Source organism: Ictalurus furcatus, chromosome 9 (genome assembly GCF_023375685.1).
Source record: "Ictalurus furcatus strain D&B chromosome 9, Billie_1.0, whole genome shotgun sequence".
NCBI lineage: Eukaryota > Metazoa > Chordata > Actinopteri > Siluriformes > Ictaluridae > Ictalurus > Ictalurus furcatus.
Window position 1 is genome coordinate 7,344,042 of NC_071263.1, and position 17,941 is coordinate 7,361,982.

Here is a 17,941-nt window from a genome sequence, read left to right on the forward strand (position 1 = left end):
GAGCTTTGTGTCCACCTGCTTTTTTTTTTGTCCTCTTACCTGCTGTGTTCAAAAGTCTGTACATTGATTTTTGAAACTGCAACCTTGTACTTTTGTTGTGTAAAAAAAAATTACTTGTGCATATGGCAGAATGCAGCTTGGATAAATGATCAAATAAACAGGTGTATGGAACAATCAAATTATTTTAGTTCAATTTGTCATATTAACAATAGATTAATTATTCTGGGTTACACCTGCATGAAAGGCACACATAATCTTAAATGATCATTTAAATGACGTGATTTTTAGAGATACCTTTGCTCTTTTTAGGTTCTGGAGCTGATCTGCACACGAGAGTCTGGTGCTGTGTTTGAGGCTGGAGGGCTGAACTGTGTTCTGAGTTTCATTAGGGACAGTGGTCACCTGGTGCATAAGGACACACTGCACTCAGCCATGGCAGTGGTGTCTCGACTCTGCAGTAAGATGGAGCCACAAGACTCGTCCCTTGAGACTTGTGTGGAGTCCCTGTCCAGTCTGCTCAAGCACGAAGACCACCAGGTAACACCCACACACGTCACGTGACTTGTGTATTGTCTCTCTTGTGCCAAGTATATTCTCTGTTTCTGTGCAGCCTAGTAATCTGTTTTTAATCCAACTGATGGCTGTGTCAGATTGAAAAAAAGTTCTCATGTACCCCTTAAACAGAATAGATTAAAGGATTGAGGCCAATCCAAATAATTTTTCTGTGTAATCAGACAAGGCGGGTAATCCTTTTAAATTATCTGCTAAATAGAATAGTAATCATCATACAAACTCTCATAACTGATGCCTTTTGGCTATGTTCGGTATCTGTGTCAAAACAATGTAGCTGGTTTAAAAAAAAAAAAAAAAGGTCCTGTGCGTAAACAAGCATGGGGCAGTTATAGTTGATAAAGTGCTGTGGTGTTGTTCTTATTTATCCCAGTAAAACCTGAAGTACTTCTTAAAGTCCTTAAAAAGTCTTAAAATGTCTTAAATTCAAGTTTCAAAGGTCTTAAAATTGCAGCCGAACCGTCACCATAAAGCAGATTTAGATTTTATTTTTGCTCGTTGCTGTTTGAGATGTAAACATGTGTGATTGTTACACTCAGTGTGTGTCATCAGTGTTTTAGAGCGGCTCGGTTCACAGTAAACGTCACTCCACACCAACTTCATCTCTGTCTGTGCTGTGAGTTTGAGTCGCTTTTAACCTGCATTTAGACACAACGCACACCAGATTCACTTTGGTTTTACATTAGCATAATCTCAAACATTTTTGTGGGCAGTGGTTTACAGCATTTCACCTGATTGGTAATGAGAAGTGAATTTTTTTATAAAAGCTGTTGCCTACTAAATGGAGTCCTTCCAACAAAATAAAAGCCAGAAGGTCCAATATAAAAGTGAATTAAGTCAGAAATATATTAACATTGTGTTACTATTTGTACCCCAAATAAAAAAATGTATTATTATTAAGTATTAGTTATTAGTCAGTCTAGTAATAGTGTGTGTGTGTGTGTGTGTGTATAAATATATATACACACACACATTTATTTATTTATTTATTTATTTATTTTAGAGCTGCACAATTATGGCCAAAATGATCATCCCGATTATTTTGATCAATATTGAGATTATTTATCACTATTATTAATTGATTTTAGTGACAACATATTGTTATTGCCCTGGCACATTTATTAAGTTTTCTCATGCCACAATATAACACACAAGTAGGCATGAGAAAACTTGAACTGGTCATTATGACAGAATTTATGAACATAGTGTGAACCATGACATTAATTTACCTTCCGATAAACTATATTTAATATTTTCAGTTAATTTTACAGACTGTATGCAAAAAAAAAAAACAACCGTTAACCTGTTCCACCTTGTAAACAAATACAATAAACCTCAATGTTCAGTGTTTGATGTCTGCTCCTCTTAAATATATTTAAAGCTACACTATTAGACATTTCCCACTGTCATGGTTCTGGGCTGGAGTCAGTTCTCAAACCACTCTGTGTATATTGTGTATATATCTGCATAATCTCATATAGGATGTGATTGGGTGGGTGAGTTTACCAGTCAGATGCACGCACAAGCGCTTTACTTTAATGGTGTTCATTAGGGATGCTCCAGTCAGGATTTTTACAGCCGATACCGATCCAGATACCAATCTTTTTTTGTTTAAACTTTAATCAGGAGGTCTGTCATAAACAGTTAAATGTAAGCTCTCTGCTCATGGTCACTGTTAATTGAGTTAAAATAATAGCAGTGAGAAATACTGTTGGTTAATTGATAAATAAATAAGCATAAAATATTTATTTTTTAAATATCTTAAACAATGAAGAGTCCTAATTAAAAGTAGACTAACACAAAAATGATCCATATTAGGAAAAAGGCTAATAGCCTTCTAAGGAAGTAGCGAACTAAGCTTAACGTCAAATTGATATTAAATGCAACCCATAGTAATTAAACATTATTTAATTTCTCATTTTATCTATATTTAATGAAGTTATTATAATGTCTGTTTTTTTATATTAAATGATTTATTTACAACTAAGCACATTTTCTGTCGATACATTTTAGTAGTTTTATTTTTGTTTGTTCATCAGTTTTAGATGGGGTCCCCCAGTACAGTGTCCATGTCTGCTGATAATATTTTGGGGGGGATTAAATCAAAACATGGAAACTGGAGTTGACTTTTCTAGTGATATCTGGGAACCGTGAGTTTAATTGAAGTGAATTAGAGTTAGTTAAGGGGAGCGGCAGTGTACTGTATGTTTACAGACCGAACAGTTGCTAGTCTTGATTATGATTGGTGAGGAGTTTTTAATAAAGAAGTTTGAATTAAACCCACCTTGTAGCGTTAGCATTATTATTAATCACTCCGCGCGAAGCCGCCGTGTCTACACGAGCAGGTGCAGCTTCAGGTCATTTTGCGGGATCAATAAATGATGGCGGTTGTGGGATCAGGAAGTTGAAGCAGATGATGTACAGAGTTACTCTCGTCATCAAAATGGCTTCTCTGCAGTATTTACACACTTGTTCGGTTGACTGAGGTGATGAAAAGCAGTGTGAAAGTAACTGTTGCTCGGTATAGATTATGGTATAGTATTTTGGACTTCCTGTAGTTTTTATTCTGGTTGTATTCTACAACTCCAGACAGGTCACTCGCACCAGTGCGAATAAATATTTATTCACAGTCACACAAAATACTTTTCTGTCACAAATACGAGTGAAATGGTCGCACTGTAGAGACCTGAGTTTATCTGCAAAGTTTTTTCCCGTTCGGCATGATGTTTAATGTCCCTGACAACCTCTGTAGTGCCATTTAGCATCATCATGAAGCTGCCAGCTTTGCCTCGAAAATGCTAACTCCGTTTCAGGGTTTTGGCACTACAAAATGATGTCATCCCTGCGCCGCTCTATGGTGATAGGCTGTAAGTGTAGGAAGCGCTTGATTTGATCTGCAGCGGAGTTTTAGCGGAGGACGAACTTTTAAACGTTAATATCGCTGTCGATCATGTTCATTTAATCGTGGGCAGTCCAAATCGCAATCGATATCCGATTATTGTACAGCCCTAAAAAAAAAAAAGTATGTACGTATGTTCCTCTTTACAAATATTTCTGTACATTTTATAACACTGCTGTGAAGTGGTTTCTAATACAGCTGCTGAGGGAGTGATGGGGAAACTTGACATCTTTTTCTCTTCTTACTGCTGTAATAAAAGTGTCCAGTTTATCATCTATATAAGCAGGAATATTAGGAACATGCCATCAGAATGAATTCATTCATATTGTCAAAAATCGTTGCATGTAAGCATTAAAGGTGCTGCAACCAATGGTTATTTTAATTATGAATCAATTTGTTGGGTTTTATATATACAGTCAGCTCTGAATTTATTGGTGGGCCAATTCTGTTTTTGCTGTACTCTGAAAGAATTTGGGTATGAGGTCAAAAGATGAATGAGACCATAGGTCACAATTTCAGATTTCATTTCCTATTTACATTTAGATGTGTTAAACAACTTAGAACATGGCACTTTTGGTGATGTCACTGACTGTTGTTTTAGGGTTTTTCTTTACAGCTTTCATAATATTTGTCATCAATTGCTGTTTTCCTTGGCTGACCTGTCCTATGTCTGGTTGTTAGTACACCAGTGGTTTCTTTCTTTCTTTTTTTTTTCCAGACCTTCCAGATTGTTGTTTTGGCTATGCCCAATGCTTGTGCAATGGATCTGTGTCTCAGTTTCAGAATGGTTTGCATTTCTCCTCTAGACAGTTTTCTGTTCTTCATATTGATTTATCCTTTAACAAATGCAGTCTTTATAGGAGAAACTCTGGGCTCAAACCAAGAGTAGACTTTCAGTGCTATTAATTGTTTAAAAAAAAAAAAAAAAAAAAAATCTAACACCTGGGTAACACGAAACCCCCCCCAAAAATCTGTTCCAATATGTTTGATAAAATGTATAGGTTAAAACAAAATGTGCCATGGTTTAAGTTGTTTAACACGTCTAGATGTAAATATCAGGAAAGGAAATTGATAGATCGTCTCATATCTTTTGCTTTCAAACCCAAATGTCTTCAGTGTATAGCAAAAACAAAAAAAAATCAGCCTTGCTATTCCAATGCTTTCAGTGTTGGGTGTGTGTGAGCAAATGTATGTTTATTATATGTACAGACTGGTCCATAAGTATTTGGAAAATGACCCAATTTTTGTACTTTTGCCTTTGTGCACTGCCACAATGGATTTTAAATGAAGCAATCAAGATCTGATTGAAGTGTAGACTTTCAGCTTTAATTGACGGGGGTTTAACAAAAAATATTTTAACCGTGTGTGTGTGTCTCTATCAGCCATAGCATTAAAACCACTGATAGGTGAATAACATTGATTATCTCGTTCCAATGGCATCTGTTAAGGGGTGGGATATATTAGCCAGCAAGTGAACAGTCAGTTGATGTGTTTGAAGAAGGAAAAATGGGCAAGCGTAACGATCTGTGCAACTTTGGCATGGGCCAAATTGTGATGACTGGGTCAGAGCATCTCCAAAACAGCAGGTCTTGTGTTCCCAGTATGCAGTGGTTAGTACCTAACAAAAGTGGTCCAACAAAAGACAACCAGTGAAGCAGCAACAGGATCCTGGGTACTCAAGGCTCATTGATGCGTGCGGGCAGTGAGGGTAAGCCCGTCTGGTCCGATCTCACAGAAGAGCTACTGAAGCACAAATTGGTGAAAAAGTTGATGCTGGCTAAAAAGGTGTCTGAACACAGTGCATATGGGGCTGTGTATGCGCCTACAATGGGCACATGAGCATCAGAACTGGACCATGCTGCAATGGAAGAAGGTGGCCTGGTTTGATGAATCATATTTTATTTTACATCATGTGGATTGCTGAGTGTGTGTGCGTCACTTACCTGGGGAAGAGATAGCACCAGGATGCACTATGGGAAGAAGGCAAGCGGGCAAAGGGAGTGTGATGCTTTGGGCAATGATCTACTGGGAAACCTTGAGTCCTGGCATTCATGTAGATGTTACCTTGTAGAACCGCTAAGGTTAAAAAGTGCTATATAAGTGCAGACAATTTACCATTTACCTACCTAAACAATGTTGCAGACCAAGTACATGGCAATGGATTTTCCTTAATTTCAGTGGCCTCTTTCTGCAGGATATATGTGCCCTGCCACACTACAAAAATTGTTCAGGGCTGGGTTGAGGAATATGACAGAGTTCAGGGTGTTTGCTTGACCTCCAGATCTCAATCCAGTCTGGAATCTGTGGGATGTGCTGGACAAACAAGTCCGATCCATGGAGGCGCCACCTCGCAACTTGCAGGATCTGTTGCTAATGTCTTGGTGCCACATACCACGGCACACCTTCAGAGGTCTTGTGGAGTCCATGCCTCAATGGGTCAGAGGTGTTTTGGCAGCACTAGGGGAACCTAAACAATATTAGGCGGGTGGTTTTAATCTTATGATGTTTGTGTGTGTGTCTCAGTAGGAAGTTTGTGAGCCCTTTACTATTTTCTCTATGAATTTGATCAGAAATGTGATCAGATCTAAGTCTTAAAACTAGATAAAGAGAGCCAAATTAAACAAGAAAAAAGAAACACTGTAAACTAATTATCAGCAGCTTTTGTATCAAAGCATTTCAAATTAACCTGTGATTAAATCCACAATTCTATGGAAACTAACATGCTTTTGATGTTAATGTTCTTGAGTTTCTGTGGTTTACCTCACCTACATTGTGTCTTTATTTGGAGTCTGTTAGGGGGGGGAAAGAGAAAGTAAATTATGCCATCCTGCATAATTAAACTGGCCATGAACTACATCCAGTAAAAGCTTTGTACTTTATATTACAATGTCAGTGTGATTGTAGTTATGTTAATTTGATTATATTGCTGTGTTTGAAGCAAACATGAAACACAGGAGGGGGGAATTTGCTTGCATTGTTCATTTATACTAGCTATTCAGTGCATAGAGGATGATAAAACATTAAAATGTCATTAAAGACACTAACCAGTCTGAGAAACTTGGTGTGAATATGTCTAAACTGAGGTTTTCAGAACGTTTTCTTCTGTTACTGTTGCGAGCTCTTTTGTGTAAGATTTTAAATGGACTACACTTTCAGAAAGCAGACTAGAATGCCAAACAGCACTACAGCTTGTTTTACTGGTATAAAACAAGTGGATCAGCAATTAAGTTTTTCGTCTATAACCCCTGTTGGGGAGGAAAGCTTCCAAAGTTATTTCGAAGTTGCGAGGACAGCTATTGGATGCGAATTAACCATAGTAAAGGTGACAGTGTTTGGTCATTTCTGTTCAGCAAGGATGATGTGGTTGCTGTAAATTACAGAAAATATATATTGTGCAAAAGTTTGATAGAAACTCTGTTATGGGAAACATGCACACTTCTTGTTGTTATGGTAACATTAGCATTGAATACTAGCCCATAAATTTGTTTCAGGTTACATTTAAATTGTATTGAAAGATATTTTCAACAGAGTGCTGCATTTAGGGTAAATCTAACCTTTTTTAATTGGGTCAGACATAGCTTTGCATATAAACTTAGCCATTGAGTGTTTATTGTGGAAACAACTTTAATATGTTAACATGCAGACCTGTGTCCAGATGTAAAACCCAAGTGATTTTGTGATGTTGCAGGTTTCTGATGGAGCCTTACGCTGCTTCGCATCTCTGGCTGATCGTTTCACGCGCCGTGGGGTTGATCCAGCTCCGCTGGCCAAGCACGGCCTGAGCGAGGAGCTTCTGTCACGCATGGCTGCTGCAGGAGGTTCAGTTGCTGGTCCTTCCTCCACCTGCAAGCCAAGCAGGACATCTACAGGAGGTGCCCCCTCTGCCCCTGACTCCAAACTTAGCAACCAGGTGTCCACTATCGTCAGTCTGCTGTCCACTCTGTGCAGGGGCTCACCACTCGTCACCCACGTATGTGCTGTCACATTAAGATTTAATGGAATGTAATTCCACTCTCTCGTGTCTGTTGTTGTACTTTTCTAGAAGTAGCAGGGGGCAAAGATTAGATACAGAATGTTCTTGGGGTGGGGGGGGGGGGGGTGTAGTGACGTGTCTGGGCATCTGACCATCACGTGTGTTTGTTTGAACATCCAATTCCAAAACCATGGGCATTAATATTAAGCTGGTCCACCTATAACAGCCTCCACTCTTCTGGTAAGTCTTTCTACTAAATATTTGAAGAGTGACCGTGAGGATTCAGCCACATGAGCATTAATAAGGTTGGGCAGTGATGTTTGGTGAGAAGGCCTGGGGTGCAGTCTGTGTTTTAATTCATCCCAAAGGTATTCAGTGGGGTTGACATCAGGGCTCTGTGCAGGCCAGTTGAGTGCTTTCAACCCAACTGTGGTGAACTGTGACTTCATGGACCTCACTTGGTATACAGGGGCATTATCAAGCTGGAACAGGTTTGGGCTAGGCCTCTTGGTTACTATAAAGGGAATTTGTAATTCTACATCTTGGAAAGAAATTCTGTACAATTGTGTGCCACCAAAGTTGTGGCAACTAAATGTCTACTCTTAGTTTGAGCCCTGAGTTTCACAAGGCAATGACTCAAAAATTCTGATCTATCTCCTCATATATACATCTTTTGATTTCAAGCTTGGTGTATAGCAAAAACAAAAGAATTGGCCTGGCCATTCTAGTACTTGCATAAGTGTGATTGGTCTGGTGTCCACATACTTTTGGCTGTATGGTGAAACTTGATTGTGCTGATATATAATAAATCAGATGTAAATCCACTGTGAGTTGAGAGCTTTAGTAAAACTCTTTTGCATGCCTTCTCAGGACTTGCTGCGCTCAGAGCTGCCCGACTCGATGGAGAGTGCACTGCAAGGCGATGAACGCTGTGTCCTGGATACAATGCGCTTGGTAGACCTGTTGTTAGTCCTGCTGTTTGAGGGCCGTAAGGCATTGCCCAAATCCACAGCTGGTTCAGGTGGGCGTATCCCAGGCCTGCGGCGCCTTGACAGCTCCGGAGAACGTTCGCACCGCCAGCTCATAGACTGTATTCGTAGCAAAGACACCGATGCCCTCATTGATGCCATCGACACCGGAGGTGAGACCATATTTGTATTTGACTTGAAGCACTTCAGTGCTTTTATTTATTTTATTTTTTTGTCACAGTAGGGTTGAGTGTATCTTGTTGCATGTTAATGAGAACAATTAAATTTTTTTTTCTTTTCTTTTGTAGCATTTGAAGTTAATTTTATGGATGATGTGGGACAGACACTCCTAAATTGGGCCTCAGCATTTGGTACACAGGAAATGGTGAGAATTTTGTAACTCGAATAGCTTTATGTAATGTTGTGGATATTTAAAGTTTAATTTAAAGTCAATACACATGGATCTTACTGTAGTTATTTTGGTTTTGTTTTAATTTTAGTTAAGATACACTGGTAGATTTTTACATGGATTTTTCTTATTTTACCTGGTATACATAGACGTTTCAGGGAATGTATGATCATGAAAATCTGCCGGAAAAATTCATTGAAATTTATTGGTAAAAATCTGTATGAACCCTGACCAAATTAAGCCTAATGCAGCCTAATTTCTTAACTTGATTCAACTATCAAAAAATAGTGCTGATCAGTGGTACAGGACCAAGCAGACCAAATCCAAAGTAATCAGGTAAATGTCAGGTGCTTAACTGTGCTCTGCTGTAGGTGGAGTTCTTGTGTGAGAGAGGTGCAGATGTCAACAGAGGCCAAAGATCTTCATCTCTGCATTATGCTGCCTGTTTTGGACGACCACAAGTAGCTAAGGTAACAGGAGCTGTAATTATCAAGTTTCTTTCTGTCCATATTTTAAGGCATCGTTCTAATTATTCTTTTTTTATTATTTATTTATTTATTTATTTATTTTTATTATCATTATTATATAAAGACTTTATTGCGGCATGGGGCCAACCCTGATCTGAGGGACGAAGATGGAAAAACTCCTCTGGACAAGGCCAGGGAGCGGGGACATAATGAGGTTGTCGCAATTCTCCAGTCTCCTGGTGCGTTCCACTGTTTTTTCCCCTCCATGTCATTGTGTTTTGTTTTTTTGAAAAACTGGGCTTATGCTGTCCAATCCTGGCAAAATTGTCATTGTGGCTAAATTGCTTATTTATTGAATGGCATGCATTACACAGTGTGAGTGTGTAAATAATTAATGCATGTGACCAAGTCAGATGTCAAGATTTAAATGATGTCAAATTGAATTTGTCAGAAATCTAGACATCATAAGTCATGAGCAGTGTTACTTCTATTTATGCATATCAGAGTTCTAGTATAGCATATTACTTTAATAGCACAGTCAGTCTGTGATTTATTGAACAGAGAGAACACGGAACGACTGATCTATGAGCTAGCTCTTTAGTATTGTCATTATACGAGAAACATGCCGCAATGCAAGGTCACAGATGCAGAATTTTGGATTTGATATGAGAAACATGCATCTCGAGGTACTTGGGTAGTGTGAGCACCTTTGTGGTGTGATCTCCATCACCATGTGGATAGATGAATTTGTGCACTGAGCAGTAGTTAGATTTCTCTCGTTGTACACAGTAAGCCCCAAACCTTTTATTTCAGTTGCTTGTGCTACCTCTGTATTCTGTCCTGTTAGTCTGTTTTGAACATTTATTTGGACACTTTTGCTGTAGGAGACTGGATGTGTCCTGTGAACAAGGGGGATGACAAGAAAAAGAAGGACGTGAACAAGGAGGAGGAGGAGGGTATTGAGCCAAAAGGAGACCCTGAGATGGCACCCATCTATTTGAAGAGGCTGCTTCCAGTATTTGCACAAACCTTTCAGCAAACCATGCTGCCTTCAATAAGGTTCATTTGTTTGACTCTATTTATATTCCAGTGCATTATACTGACCGGGCTATGAGGTGAAGCTCCCCTAGGGCAGTGGCTAAAATAACAGCTGTCAAAATTTTGCTTAGTGTTCAGATCACACTTGTTTATCATGAAACAATAGTTTTATTGCATTGTTTAAAAATCTTCGAAGCTGCCTGGTTGTTAATATTGTATGTTATATTGTATTTTAAGCTAGATTCACCACGATTAAATACCACCACAATTAAATACCAGGGCCATTTGGTACTAGTAGTTCTATAAAAGACATTCAACAGGCTGCATAATAAATTAAGCCATTTGTCATAACATAGCATTTGTGTATGTGAGGTTTAACAAACATTTAAACTTAATCAAGCTCACGTTCTGAAGTAGCTTCCTATTTATCTTGAATCAGGAGTTGCTACAGGGGTTTATTAAAAACATGCTTCTCCTAAGTGCACCATTTTAATGAGAATGCGCTAACATGTTAGCATGGTCTGGTGTAACGGAGAATGTCAGCTTCCAGGTAAGTTAAGCTAGCACAGATGGTCAGTGAGTGATGGACAGAAACTTTACAGTGTGCAGAATCCATCATGTATGTATAAAAGACTAATATGGGCTGTGCACACAGCAAACTTTCTGCTTCCATTCATTAGCCTTTCTTTGTCAGTTCAATCTGGAGTAAAGATTGGGACTTTCACATAGGGTGCTGGAGAACAGGGGATTCAAAAACACATCTTGTGTTACAGAGACCTATGTGACTCTGACAGCATAACTAGCTAACAGCTAAATAAGAAAAGCCCCATGCTTGAGTTTCTTTTTTTCATTTCAATTCGTGAATAGGGTCAGAGTAACATAGTGTTGTGTCCTTTCTCTGTAGGAAAGCTAGTTTAGCACTGATCAGGAAGATGGTTCATTACAGTTCTGAAGTGCTGCTTAAGGAAGTGTGTGACTCTGATGCTGGACATAATCTGCCCACCATCCTGGTTGAAATCACTGCTACTGTGCTGGATCAGGAGGTCAGTACTTATTGTGGTTTCTAATCTCTTTCTGTCCACCTATTAGGTTTTGGCTCTGATTTAAAGCAACAGTGGTAAAGCTTATATGCTCACCGAACACTTTATTAGGAACAATATACTAATACTGGGTAGGGCCTCCCTTTGCTCTCAAAAGAGACTCAGTTCTTCTTGGCATGGATTCTACAAGACGTTGGAAGCATTCCTTTGAGATTCTGGTCTGTGTTGACATGATTGCATTTTGCAATTCCTGCAGATTTTTCATGTGCATTTTCATGCTCCGAAACTCCTGACTGGGAAAGCCACTGAAGAACACTGAACTCATTGTAATCTTCATGAATCCAGTTTGAAATTCTTTTGCTTTGTGATATGGTGCATTATCATGCAGGAATTAGCCCTTAGAAGATGGGTAAATTGTGGCCATGAAGGGATGCACTTGGTCAGCAACAATACTCAGATAGGCTGTGAAATTCAAGCAATGATTGATTGGTATTATCAGGCCCAAAGTGTGCCAAGAAAACATTCCCCACACCATTGCACCACCTCCACCAGTCTGGACTGTTGATACAAAGCAGGTTGGGTCCATGGATTCATGCTGTTGGTGCCTGACCAGGCTATGTTTTTTCCAGTCTTCAACTGTCCAGTTTTGGTGAACCTGTGCCCACTGAAGCCTCAACTTCCTGTTCTTGGCTGACAGAAGTGGAACTCGAAATGGATGGGCTGTTGAAGGTTTGATGTGTTGTGCATTCTGAGATGCTTTTCTGCTCAACACCATTGTAGAGAGTGGTTATTTGAGTTACTGTAGCCTTTCTGTCAGCTCGAACCAGTCTGGCCATTCTCCGTTGAGCTCTCTCATCACCAAGGGGCATCAGTCTGCAGAACTGCCGCTCACTGGATGGTGGTGTGGTGTTTTTTTTTTTTTTTTTTTTTTTTTTTTTCTTTCTCTCCTTTCCTTTCTTCTTTATTGCACCATTCTGAAAACTCTAGATAATGTTGTGTGTGAAAATCCCAGATGATCAGCAGTTAGTAGAAATGCTCAGATCAGCCTGTCTTGCACCAACAATCATGCCATGTCAAAATCAGTGAGATCACAATTTCCCCCATTCTGATAGTTGATGTGAACATTGCCAAAGCTGCTGGCCCGTATCTACATGATTTTATTCATTGCACTGTTGCCACATGATTGGCTGATTAGATAATTGCATTAATGAGAAGGGGTACAGGTGTTCATGATAAAGTGCTTGGTGAGGTGTATATACTTTCCTTTAAAATTAAATGTAGTAACCTTTGATGAGACCGTTTAGGTTTATATTGTTAACAAGAAATGACTTAAAAGATGTCTTTCCTATTTCCCTCACAGGATGATGATGATGGTCACTTGCTGGCACTGCAGATCATAAGGGATCTGGTTGATAAGGGAGGAGATGTGTTCTTGGACCAGCTGGCCAGACTAGGTGTCATCAATAAGGTGTCCACTCTGGCAGGGCCTGCTTCAGATGACGAGAATGAGGAAGAAGCCAAACCAGAGAAGGTAACAAACAGCCATTTGTCAAAATGAAAACTGTTTCATGTAAAAATATAAACTATTAATATACTGTAATCGGTCTTGAAATCCAAAATCAATATATATTTCAGGAGGATGAACCCCAGGAAGATGCCAAAGAGATTCAGCAGGGCAAGCCCTACCATTGGCGGGACTGGTCCATTATCAGAGGCAGGGACTGTTTATATATATGGAGTGATGCTGCAGCCCTGGAGCTTTCCAACGGTAGCAACGGCTGGTTTCGCTTCATCTTGGATGGCAAATTGGCTACTATGTATTCCAGTGGCAGCCCAGAGGGAGGCTCTGACAGTTCAGGTGATTTTGTTTTGTGTTGTAATTTTGTATTTTGATCACCTATTTTATGCTGTACAGAAGTACACCTTTCCAGTGATTACAGATAAAATTTGGTATTTATACTCATTGACACACAGGCCGCTGAAAGTTCATCCTGTAAATCACCAAACAGAAGAGCTATTTAGGGCTGCAACAACCAATCAATAATTAAAATAATTGACAATGACTTTCATTATGGATTAGTTGGGTCTGTGACATCACTGTGGATAACCCCCCCCCCCCTCCCCCATTATTAAATATTCATTTTGATCAAATATGTTGTTTGCTACATTTAAAAGTAAGTGTGTTTTTAATGAGAGCAGTAACTGTAATGGGGTTAAAACATGTCATTGTATATAAATGTATGAAGTGTCATAGATTTACAGAATAAAGTAACAGTACTGTGTTCAGATGAGTGAATGTGTTACTGCAGAACATTCAACCTCTTACCAGTTAACACTTAGTTTGTGCTTTTTGTCTTTCTTTTTTATAGCATTTTAATATAGTGATTTAACTTCTGCTTTAAAGCTTGTAGACAAATCAGTTTTTTTTGTTTGTTTTCAAAATATAATGTTTTAAAAAATCCTTTGCACAATGTATAGCATGGCCCACATAGGTACATTTAATATCTTTTTCATAGCCTTCAATTTGCACAATGTTTGAAGGACATCGGGCAGAATGTGAAATAACGGGTTAAAAAAAATACAGAAAATAAAAATTGGCCTTTTAATCAATTAATCGAAGAAATAATTGACAGATTAATCAATTATCAAAATAATCGTTAGTTGCAGCCCTAGAGCTATTTGCTGAATAAGACAAGCTACTCTTGCATTTATGAAACCTTGTTTTTACTCTTTACTGATTTTAAAGTATATCTGTTCTTTCAGAGAGTCGGAGTGAGTTTTTGGAGAAGCTGCAGCGTGCCAGAAGTCAGGTAAAGCCAGTCACTGCTAGCCAACCCATTCTGTCAACAGTGGGACCCACAAAACTCACAGTGGGCAACTGGTCGCTCACGTGCCTAAAAGAGGGCGAGATAGCCATTCATAACTCGGATGGTCAGCAGGCCACCATCCTGAAAGAAGATCTGCCAGGCTTTGTGTTTGAGTCCAACCGAGGCACCAAGCACTCCTTCACTGCTGAAACCTCTCTTGGTGAGCTTTGGGTGGCAAATATGTGCTCCCTTTGCTTTTATACGGAAGCCCTAAGTGGTCATGTGTTATTACATTTTTTTCTTTCTTGTTTTATTGCGATCTCATTGGGACTACAGAGGTTGTTGGGGACATTAAACGTCATCACGCCGAACAGGAAAACTCCTCTACTACAGCCTTGTTGTGTTTATACTTGCGCTCTTGCAAACTATTCCAACTCAAACTTTCCAAATTGTGGATTTATCAATTTATACTATTTTCCAATTGTAGTGTGTTTAAATAAAGATCGAAAGAGTTGTCAGAAGCATAGCAATGGTGATGAAATCATGTGACTGGTGTAGTGTGTATTTAGGCTTATCTTCATAAAAATTGTGTTCAATGATGAGGATTATCTTGATGAACAAAATGTGTAAGAATCATAAACTTTTGTTGGTCTCACAGTTTATTTTCTGCAGTAATCTAAAAGCCAATGGAAAAATCTTATTGGCTTTTTGTCAAGTATCACCAGGGTGATACTGACTTCAGGGTTGGCCTACAAAAATGTCATCCCTGCAGGATGTCTCTCTTAATGCCGAGATAAAGTCCATCTCTACAGCGGGCAATTATTACAATTATGATGGTGAAGGTGCCAGCATGCATGTAAGACCAGTCCCATTCATAAGGCGCAAAATTTTCTCAGGATAAAATTGTCGTGGAAAACAGCTTTTCTTATAATCACGAGAAAACAACAAAGAAAAAAATTAACAATGCATGGCCACTTAGGCTTCCGTACTTTTAAGTGTTTCTGAAGTTATTGTAGTAGGTGATGTGGTTTAAGTGATTTTAAAGTGTGGTTTAAGTTCATGCCTTGCTTCAAATAATTCTTTGTGGCCATTATTTGTTATTCGAATGCTCATTTGTTCCAGGGTCAGAATTTGTGACGGGCTGGACTGGAAAACGAGGACGGAAGCTCAAATCTAAATTGGAAAAAACAAAACAAAAAGTAAGTGTTTTCCAGTTCTTGTTGGCGTGTGGTGTGTATTATTTATCTGAGAAGGCACTGGTTTCAGGGGAGAATATTTGTGGTTTTTCCATTATAAGTAATATAAATCCCCCGAACCAAACATTTCAAGACAAAAACTGGCGTAGAAGTAGGAGCGCTAATTCTGTAATATGTTTCGAATATGTACTGAGTCCATATGTAAGTGGTATTTAACATGGCACATCACTCCACAAACTTGTTTCCTATTTCTCTGTAGGTGAAGACAATGGCTAGAGATTTGTATGATGACCACTTTAAGGCTGTAGAAAGTATGCCCAGGGGAGTAGTCGTCACCTTGAGAAACATTGCCACTCAGCTTGAGTCTTCCTGGGAGCTGCATACCAACAGACAGGTGAGAAGTCCATATTGCATCGCCAGTGAATTATGTTATTCAATCGCAATAAATTATTCAAGAGCATATTTGGCAAGCTTTTGGCTTCAACTGCTTTTAACTTTTTTCTGAAATAAATTTTAATTAGTTGATAATTCAGTTTAATGTTTTGGAGGCATATAAATGTTTTCTAACCATTGGAGCAAGAGTTATCATTTGTGTTTTTATATTTACGGCATTTGGCAGACACCCTTATCCAGAGCGACTTACATTTCTTTAATTTATAGAATTGAGTATTTGAGGGTTAAGGGCCAACTCAAGGGCCCACTAGTGGCAGCTTGGCAGTGCTGGGATTTAAACTCACGACCTTCTGATCAGTAGAACAACATCTTAACCCCTGAGCTACTACTGACTATCTTTTAAGGCTGCAACTATTAATGTTGATAATTGATTGATCTGTTATTTTTCAGATGAATTGATTAGTTAGATAATTTGTAAAATGTATTAAATACCCACATGACTGACACTGACATTTATCAGATAATTTGTCACAGCATGAGATTATTAAGACACCCAAACTAATGCAAATTGACTTTTGTACACTTTTACTGGTTCTGTACTCAAGTACTGATTTGTTCAATTCCAAAGCCTGATGAATCCAAAAAAGGCAAAACTAAATTAAAAAAAAATGTGTTTTTAAATAGTTTGTTTACTCCTAGTTTTAAATGCCTGGAATTTGTGAGTATGTTCTCTTTTAGATCAACTTCACTGTGTACCAAAAGCAGAATGACTTGGTTGACATATTGTATGCTAAAAAAAATTAGCTAGGAAAATTCAGTAGCATTTAAGTTAGTGTTTATCAACACTACTGAGTGGGAAAATTAAATATTTTAACTACTTAGAAGCTAATTGATTCAAATAACTTTGTTACTCACTGCCCAAAAATGCATAATGCATATATATTATGTTTTTCTCTCTGCTCTGTTGCAGTGTATTGAGGGAGAGAACACGTGGCGAGACCTCATGAAGACTGCTTTAGAAAATTTGATAGTGGTTCTCAAGGATGAGAACACCATATCTCCCTATGAAATGTGCAGCAGTGGCCTTGTGCAAGCACTTTTTACTGTTCTTAATAATGTGAGTCATATGGTTTTACAGATGGCTGAATGCTATGTGGCTACACTTACATTTGTTTCCTTTTATTGTACTGTTTGTGATCATGTTTTTTGCTTTACAGAGTGTAGATACTGATATGAAACATGATTGTAAGCAATTGATGGAGAGGATAAATGTGTTTAAAACGGCATTCAGTGAAAATGAAGATGATGAAAGGTAGGAAACGATCTTATCTTTTTTATAACCAAAGCTATTTTTCAAAATAAATCCCTCTCTTAAATATGCTTTACTGAATGCATTTAAAATTTTGTTTTAGCCGACCTGCAGTTGCCTTAATCCGCAAATTAATAGCAGTGCTGGAGTCTATAGAACGGCTACCTCTTCACTTGTATGACACACCTGGCTCAGCATACAACTTGCAGGTGAACTTTCTTGCAAGCCTCTTTTTTTCTTTCTTCTTTTTTTCATCCAGCCTTAGGAATTAGTGATGGGGATTTAGTCATTTTGTAGTGGATTATTCAAGCACATAAAAGTACAAGTAATGGATGAGTTGATAATTGAAGTGACATAATTGCATTGTGTCAATTTAAATAACACCAGTTTAATTACAATTTAATTAAATTGGCAAAAGCTAGGCAGCCAACAATTTATTACATAATTAAATTAATTAGATACAGTGGTAAGAAAAAGTATGTGAACCTTTTGGAATTTCATGGGTTTCTGCATAAATTTGTCATAAAATGTGATCTGATCTTCATCTAAGTCAAGGGTATTGACAAATAAAATGTGCCTAAAATAATAACACAAAATAAATTCTGATCCCTCGTGTCTTTATTGAGAACAACCCAAAAAAACCTCATAGTGCTTATGGAAAAAGTATGTGAACCCTTGAGTTAATGACCTCTAAAACGCTAATTGGAGTCAGGTTTTAGCACACCTGGAGTCTCATTAAGAAAATGAGTTTGGAGGTGAGGACTACAGCTACTTTGACTGATAAACACCCCTCAAACTTTTGGAGTTTGATCTGCACAAGAAGCACATGCTTATGTGAGCCATGCCTTGCCAAAAAGAGCTTTCAGAGGATC

General features: G+C 38.4%; 1 protein-coding gene across 7 annotated transcripts in view; it reads left to right on the plus strand.

Annotated features, from left to right (window-relative positions):
- hectd1 (HECT domain containing 1) overlaps nt 1–17,941 on the plus strand; it is a 51,828-nt gene that overhangs the window by 6,984 nt on the left and 26,903 nt on the right. For all 7 annotated transcript variants that reach the window (XM_053632095.1, XM_053632099.1, XM_053632097.1 and 4 more), the window contains exons 4-19: nt 310–537; nt 7,158–7,439; nt 8,313–8,583; nt 8,719–8,795; nt 9,191–9,289; nt 9,411–9,525; nt 10,171–10,345; nt 11,229–11,367; nt 12,725–12,895; nt 13,000–13,222; nt 14,128–14,391; nt 15,294–15,370; nt 15,627–15,761; nt 16,731–16,877; nt 16,978–17,072; nt 17,173–17,278. In XM_053632095.1, coding sequence (XP_053488070.1) covers nt 310–537; nt 7,158–7,439; nt 8,313–8,583; nt 8,719–8,795; nt 9,191–9,289; nt 9,411–9,525; nt 10,171–10,345; nt 11,229–11,367; nt 12,725–12,895; nt 13,000–13,222; nt 14,128–14,391; nt 15,294–15,370; nt 15,627–15,761; nt 16,731–16,877; nt 16,978–17,072; nt 17,173–17,278 — 2,604 coding nt within the window. The remainder of the gene's footprint in view (nt 1–309; nt 538–7,157; nt 7,440–8,312; nt 8,584–8,718; nt 8,796–9,190; nt 9,290–9,410; nt 9,526–10,170; nt 10,346–11,228; nt 11,368–12,724; nt 12,896–12,999; nt 13,223–14,127; nt 14,392–15,293; nt 15,371–15,626; nt 15,762–16,730; nt 16,878–16,977; nt 17,073–17,172; nt 17,279–17,941) is intronic.